General features: G+C 31.6%; 1 protein-coding gene across 1 annotated transcript; it reads left to right on the top strand.

Annotated features, from left to right (window-relative positions):
- The first annotated feature begins 4,269 nt into the window (after nucleotides 1–4,269).
- On the top strand, nucleotides 4,270–4,638 carry LOC125418850 (uncharacterized). Its single transcript, XM_048463520.2, has one exon. It carries the CDS (start codon nucleotides 4,270–4,272, stop codon nucleotides 4,636–4,638), a length of 369 nt encoding a protein of 122 aa, XP_048319477.2.
- The last annotated feature ends 3,787 nt before the right edge of the window (nucleotides 4,639–8,425 follow it).

Genomic DNA, 8,425 nt, shown 5'->3' with positions numbered 1-8,425 from the left:
CGATATTGATATAAATTCATACTTTCGATATTTTTATTGATATCGATATTTTCTTCACTGATTAGAAAAATAGAATGGTAAAAATGATTTTCCCTCAATATTAGTTTGGTAATAAGAAAGATAAAAACTAAAAGATTTTTTTTTTTTGGGTGAACATAAAGACTAAAAGATTGATGCATGAAATGGTCATCCAAATAGGTCTGATGCCCTTATCTGGATTTGAGCTAGGGAAGAATGCTAGATGGGACTTCTCCCTTCCTTGAGCTTTCTCCCTCTCTCAGCTACGATAACTTGATGATTGAGCAAATCTGTTTGGGAAGGTAGAAGAACTATTCCTTCTTGGTTAAAGAGAAAAAGATAGGATTTGACAAAAAGTTTTCTCCTTCTAAAACTCAAAACTCTACATAAAATATATTTTCTTACACATAAAAGATGTTGTATCTGTACTTCTTAATAGACAAATTGCATATAAATTATATAAAAATTATATATAAATTTATTTATATATATTTACACATTTTGAAATTCAGATGGGATATACGTATATATATAAAAAAGATACCAATATAATTTAAAACACACAAAAGTGCATAATAATTGGTGAAATCATATATAAGTAAATAAATATACCTATTTTATTGTATAAAGTATGTATATATATCATTTATATACAAGAATATATTTAAAATAATGAAAATATAATAAAATTTCTATAAAGAAAACTTTATGGAGATCAGCCAAGGAATTGAGTCTAGTAAATGGACCAAACAAAGGATTTGGCTCAAAGGATTCCTCATAAGATTAGCTTGGCAAAGACAAGATGATCCAAGTATGAATTTTGACATAAGGGAAATAAAGATTAAGACATCGTTCCTTATACTAAGGTAAATCCATAATCATTCTTAGCTTGATTTAATTTATTTTATTGTTAATAAGTTAAAAATTTCCCCAAGTGAGTTACTTTTGTTATAAAAAAAAATTAAATCAAACCTATGTTCTAAAGTTTGTGCCAATCAAATCATTCTCTAACCATGAGCCCTATAAGTAGTTTGAGACTGCGTTTTGCTTTTAAAATAATATACTTTTAGATAAAATATGTATTTTCAATCAGTTAGACCTTTCATCAACGTTCCGTATCAACTTTATTCTTTTAGGAAAAAAAAATAAAACTCTTTCTTTTTTTTCTTTTTTTTGTGACCAATAAGATTAAGATAAAATCAAGCCAATTTTGAACCCATAAATATTTATTGAATCTAGAAAAAATGCATTTTGATTTTGGAAAAAAAATAAATGTATTTTTTAAAGGGTTCTAGAGCATGCGATAATTATTTATATCTTTTTTGGGAAGGTCAAAAGTTGAAACCCATCTTATAGGCATCAGAATAGGAATAAAATAGTAATTTAATTTCTTTGGAAAACTTTGTCCTTTTTACTTTTTTCCAGAAGTTTTAAAGTACCAACTCAATTGGGTGAGAATTGTTTACCCTTGGTTTTGCATAAAAAGAGTCACAATTTAACCTCCCACAGGATTTTGTCCTTCTCTCGCACGTAAGTAGCTTCACATTCTTCCTCCTCACGTACGGGACCACGTATCCATCCAACAAGTTTTTGTGGGCGTTCATCCTCTTGGATGGTCCTTCTCACCGGCGGCCACAGCATCCACAACAGGTCCAACATGAACTAGGTGAGTATTTATCTTCGTGTTTCTCACTCTCTTCCTTTCCCTTTGCTAATCTGCTGCTATCTCCATGGCCTTATGTAGCCATTGTTAAATTTCAATTTTTGGAACTTTGTTTCTTTCACTTTTGTGATGATTGAACAGCATGCTTGTTTTCTTACTTTTATGGATACGTATTTTCCGCTCTCATAAATCGTTGCCCCTTTTTCTTTTTTTTTTCAATAAAAAACGTATTTTTTCTTTTTTTCTTTTCACTGGAGTTTCCTTTTTTCACTTTTTATTTTTATTTCTAGTGTGCTAGTGATTCATCGTCTTTGTTGATAGTCAATGGTATGGGCTACGTTTCTTGAAGCTAAATCTTCTTTCCTCAGGTGTTACCAATTGGGCCCAAGATGTTATGAAATTCTAGAAAAATTAGGGTTAGCAGTTTATCACATATTTTAATCAACTAAGCGATTCCTAGTTTCCGCTATATGATTTCAACAATTGGTATAAAAGTACCAGTTGAATCGGTATGTGATAGATTGAATCCATAATTTTAATTTTATATATATATATATAATATTTATTAGATATATGGCATTTAGGTTTCTAATATTCATGTTATTTATAATTTTGTTATTATAAATAAATGATTGGTTTTTTATCTTAATTTATTGTAGATTTTTGTTTGTATTTTTTTTTATTGGAGATGTAACAAGAAGACTAATTATAAGATTATGTTTCCTTATTGATTTATTTATTTATTTTTCTAACCATTTTTTATTTATTTTGTAATAAAATCGAATTTTAGGAAAAATATATATAAAATACTTCAAAGAAAACACGCAATCATCACTGTTCATCAATTTTCAAGGCCATAAGGAGGTCAGTTTGGAACACAATCACCATGGACAGATAGTACTCAGCGAGACGAGGCAAATGAGCACCAAAATGTCATTAGAAGTCGCCAAACAGGCCCGCACGCACCGCCAAAAGTGGCTGCAAGTGGATCTCACTAGTCTGGCTTCCTTGAGTGCTTATGAACTCCAATTTGGCTAATTTTTGATGTGTAGATTCTGCTACTGATGCTTTACCTACCTGTAAAACGTACGGTAATCGGAGTTTTCTATGGCCGCCAGTAATGTTTTCAGTGCTCGGATTCAACAAGGAGACAAGTTAGGTTTTGTGGTTTTGGGCTTAATAGAAAACCAGTTTTGGTTTGGCTCACACTCCTTGAACTTGCAAGATCTGGAGAAAGGAAAAGGAACGGACCAAGAAATCAAGTTTGGGCTTTATAACCCTAATTGGGCTTGTAATTTTTCTTTATAGGAAACCATGGATTAAGGATCTATTTATTATCTAATTTTTAATAATTGTTTAAATTATATGGATATAACATGTTTTTGTGTGCTTGTATGTCGTATAAAATAGATAGTGCCATATTATTGCATCATATGATATATACATGTATGTAATAATATATGTTTTAGATTATATTATTATGAAATATCCCCAAATTAATTTGATTATAAAATATTGAATGGGTGAATGTTAAAATTAACTTGATCAATTTAAAACCTACGTGCTATATTAAAGGTCCAACAATAAAATGGTTATATGATATCCTAATGGATAAGCATAGCTGGGTATTATTGGATTGGATCTAAATTAATTTCAGAATCTTAATTAGGTTGTACGGTCCAATATCGACAATGCTTGGATATTAAAAAATTTTTGAAATTAAATTAATGGTTAATACATTCAGTTTTAATAATATTAATAATCCTCCAAACAAAGCTCTGTCAATATTATTAAAAGCCCAAAGAATATTGGAATAATGGTTGATTTTTTCAAAATCAATTTTGAGAGGTATATGTTAATGTTATCTACGAAGGTTCTATCTACGAAGGTATGTTTTTAAGGAATCTGAGACCCACCTCATATTTCTTGAGGGTTGACTTGGTAGGATACTATATATATCATGTTCAAAGTGGTCAATTTTGCAAAAATCAGTTTTAAGTGGTAGGTGTTCGTATTATCTAAGAAGGCTCTATCTAAGGAGGTAGGTTTTTAAGAAGTCTAAAACCCATCTCACCTTTCCTAGGAGCTAATTTAGTAGGACACTAGATATACTATGTTCAAAGCTTAGTTTATTACAAATGTCTTACCCCGACGTAAGTATTTGTAATGAAAGCTAAATTATTGTTACAATAAACATAAGAAATAAGTAAAATGATCTGCATATTTATATGCTTGTTGTGAAAATTATGTGTTAATATATACGCATTTTTTATTTTAAGAAAATGTTAAGTCTAAACCCTTTAGCTATGATTTTGAGTCAAAAACCTATGGATAGAAATTACTATAAGAAATGGAAAACCAATCTTTTTATTATCCTTGAGTTTGAGATAATCAAGCTTCTCCTAACAACTCCAAAGCCTCAAGATCCTCCTGCTAATGCCTCTGAGGAAACTAAGATGAGATATGTAGATTAGAAATGGGTGAATACTACGATTGATTATTATAATCATATCGAAGTTCTCAGTCATCTACCAAAGCAAATAATCAATCTAGAAGATGCATCAGAAATAATCAAGATTCTAGATAGGATGTTTGCTAAGAGCAGTAGTAGTACTATACAAGCAACAATAAGGACATTGATGTACTCTCGTATGATTGGAGGGAATGTTCGGGATCATTGTCTCATGATGATGGGGCATTTCAGTTGTACGGTGGTGATGGGGGCTAAGTTGGATGAAGAGGTGCAGAATGACATAATCTTGGAATCTCTACCTAATAGCGTCAATAAATTCAAATTAAACTATGATATGCTTAATATGAAGCTTTCTCCTATTGATATTATGCATCAGCTTGAGAGTGTTGAAAAGACTCTCGTGAAGCTAGTAGGTGCATATCATGTTGAAGGTTCTTACAAACCTAAAGGACAACCTAAATGTGGAAAGAAGAACAAAAAGTAGAAAGAAACAGTTCCAATTGCCAAACCACCTGCAGTGAAGAAGTCGAAGGGCAAGTGCTTCAAGTGCGGTTAAAAGGGTCATTGCCCTAAATCAGGTATGGGTAATTTACATATAGTTGAGGGTTTTAGTGAAGAATTACAATGATAAATGGTTCATTGATTCAAGAGCCACTACCAATGTTTGTTACTCTTTGCAATGGTTCAAACAAAGTAGCTCGCTCAGTAAAGGACAAAGAAGCTTGAAATTGGAAAATGAAGAACATGTCTCCGTAATGGCAATAGGACTAGTGGAGTTATCTTTTAATAATAAAACTTCATTTTAGCTAGACTATTTATTTGTTCCAAATTTTAAGAGGAATTTGGTTTTTGTTAGTTGTATATTTACACGATTTAACAGTACAGCATAATTACTCAGTTTCAATTAAAAGTAATGGTATTTTTATTTGTTTTGGAGAATTAATGGTCTTTATTTTTTAACTCCTTTATTTTATGATATTGATCCCATTGAAAATATAAATAATGAGCAATTTCCCTTATCTAAGAAAAGAAGAATGTTAAGTGAAGCCTATCTTTGGCACTTGCAATTAGGTTATATTAATTTTAATAAGATTTATGGTTTAGTTCAAAGTGAAATTTTAAATTCCTTGATCTTTGAACCTATACTAGTATGTAAATCTTGTTTGGAAGGTAAAATGATAAAGAGACCCTTCAAGGCCAAAGGAAATCGCCCCACTATATAGCTGAAATTGGTACATACAGATGTATGCAAACCAATGAGTGTTCAAGCTAAAGGTGGGTTTGAATATTTTATCTGGTTTAGTGATGACTACTCAAGATATGGTTATGTTTACCTAATGTACCATAAGTCTAAAGCTTTGGAAAAATTTCGAGTGTATAAGGCTGAGATAGCAAAACAATTAGGGTTCCATATAAAACAGCTTCGGTCTGACCGAGGTGGTGAATACCTGTCTAGTGAGTTCAAGTCTTTCATGGCTCAAGAGGGGATAATTTCTCAATTGTTATTCTTTGGAACACCTTAGCAAAATGGAGTTGCTAAAAGAAGAAATAGGACTCTTTTAGATATGGTAAGGTCGATGCTTAATTATTCATCTTTGCCTGAGTTGTTTTAGGGATATGCCTTAGAAACAGTTGTATACCTACTGAACTTGGTTCTATCTAAATCTGTTTCAAAGACATCCACAGAATTATAGGAATGGCATAAACCCAGTTTAAACCATACTCAGATTTGGGGTGCCCCCATGTCTTAGCATAGAAATCTCAAAAATTGGAATCTCGTACAGAAGCATGTATGTTTAGAGGCTATCCTAAGGGAACAAGAGATGAATTTTTCTATAATCCAAAGGAATGGAAACTGATTGTGGGTACTCATGCTACTTTCATAGAAGAGGATTATGTGATGAATTTTAAACCTAAGAGTAAGGTGATCTTGAAAAGCTTAATTCAGTTTGAGACCCACCTGAAACTCTTGTCCCTCCACTCCTGTTTCCTATGCATGTTCAAAAAGATGACAATGTACAAGAAGCACTCAAAGGTGAACAAAACCAGGAACCAGTTCAGGACCAAACTCAAGCATAAGAAGAGGATAATGAAGAGATTGGTGATCCACCACAGCAACCATAGAACCTGGATCCTCTTATACATATACAACAATCAGTGCAGATAACTTGTAGTGGGAGAGTGATACATAAACCTCCAACGTATAACTTGTTAGGTGAAATGTGTAAGGCCATTATGGATAATCTAGATGATGACTCTACCATTTATAAGGAAGCACTGAAGAATGTTGAAGTGCAATAGTGGAAAAGGCCATGGACAGTGAGATAGAATCTATGGATTCTAACTCAGTCTGGTCTCTTGTAGAAGTACCTAAAGGGGTAAAATCCATTGGGTGCAAGTGGATTTATAAGAGAAAGAGAGGACCAAATGGGAAAGTAGAAACCTTTAAAGCTAGATTTGTGACAAAATGTTTTACCCAGAAAGAGGGTGTAGATTATAATGAAATCTTTTCGCCAGTACCTATATACAGCAACCAGAAGGGTTTATAGCAAAAGGACAAAAGCACATGGTATGCAAGTTGCATAGGTCAATTTATGGACTTAAATAAGCATCCAGGTCATGGAACATCAAGTTTGATTGGACCATACAAATGTTCAATTTTGAGAAAAATGCTGATGAACCATATGTGTATAAAAAAATTCAAGGTTCAATTGTAGTTTTTCTGGTTCTTTATGTAGATGATTTTCTTCTAATCTAAAACGATATGAAGGTGTTATCAGGTGTAAAGAGTTACTTTAAAAAACAATTTGATATGAAGGATTTGGATGAAGTCAAATATATTCTAGAGATTAAATTTTTACGAGATCGGAAGAATAAGATGTTGGCTTTATCTTAAGTTTCATATATTGACAAAAATAGTGGCTAAGTATGACTTGAAAATTTCTAAGAGGGGATTTTTACCTTTCAAACATAGAATACTTCTTTCTAAGGAGCAATCACCAAAAAATCCTAGGGAGAAAGAATTCATAAGTAAGAAACCTTATGCTTCGGTAGTAGGTAGTCTCATGAATGCCATGCTATGTACTAGGCCAGATATATATTATGCAGTGGGAGTAGTGTATTATTTCAAATCAAATCCCAGAATGGAACACTAGGTTGTAGTAAAGCATATACTCAAGTGTCAACAAATTACATGCTTATATATTGGTGGGAGTCTGAGAACCCTTAATTATATAAACTAAGATTTCCATGGGAAAATTTTGGCAAATCTTTATACCAAGACTCTACCTCAATAAGTATTTGAGAAGCATGTAGATAGTATGGGTCTGAGAAGGGTTCAGACTTATTTTAGAATGAGTGGGAGTTAATTACATTTGTGCTCTAGGAGTAAGGCAAGTTGTAATTTCATTTTCTAATTCAATAATATGAAGTTTTTTTAAAACGGTTTTGCACATTATAGTTTAAGTATGAGGTATAGATTAATTATGTAGTATATGATCATACGGATAAATCCATAGAAAACATGATCATAGGTTCTCATAATTAAAGAATTGTCTCACAGTGGTTAAATAAATTTAGACACTTTTTTAGACTGCAATATTTTATGAAATAGTTTGTCTTGGTTATTATTGTTGAATAAAGTTAGGCACCTTTTTAGACTGCAATATTTTATGACATAGTTTTTCTTGGTTATTATAAAATATTGGAATGAACTATAGTCATTCTGATAAGATCAGAAGACATTTAATTATGGATAACTTTTTGTGAAAAGAATTGAATCTCATGCAATATTGGACATGTTATTTTTCTTAATCCTAGGTATATTATAAATAGGCAATTAAGTTACCATGGTTCTCTGAGTTATCAATAAGTTAGGTCCATTATGAATAGCCAATATCTTGATGATTTGGAAATTATGGTCTTTTGGTTATCAAGTATTTATGAAATGTACAAAATGGATTTTGTATGAAATATCCTTTTAACATGTTTTGGTACTCGAATATTGAAAGTCACTGACCAGTGCATTGGATTCGTTAAAAAAATTGATAAGTTACGAGAATAAATAATTAATTGATTGACAGAAATTATTATCAATTAATTATTTATATTTTATAAAGGAAAAATAGATTTGACATAAATTTTACTAATCTTGGAGTTCAAATTTGGGCTTTTAGTCAAGTAACACTGGATTAGATCAATGTCCCAAGCTTGCTCAGAGCAAATGGGAGATTGTTGGATTTATGCTCTTTGAGCAAACTAATCCATTGTTT

Source organism: Ziziphus jujuba, chromosome 6 (genome assembly GCF_031755915.1).
Source record: "Ziziphus jujuba cultivar Dongzao chromosome 6, ASM3175591v1".
Lineage (NCBI taxonomy): Eukaryota > Viridiplantae > Streptophyta > Magnoliopsida > Rosales > Rhamnaceae > Ziziphus > Ziziphus jujuba.
Note: the sequence above shows the minus strand (reverse complement) of the source record. Positions and strands in the feature narration are given on the sequence as shown.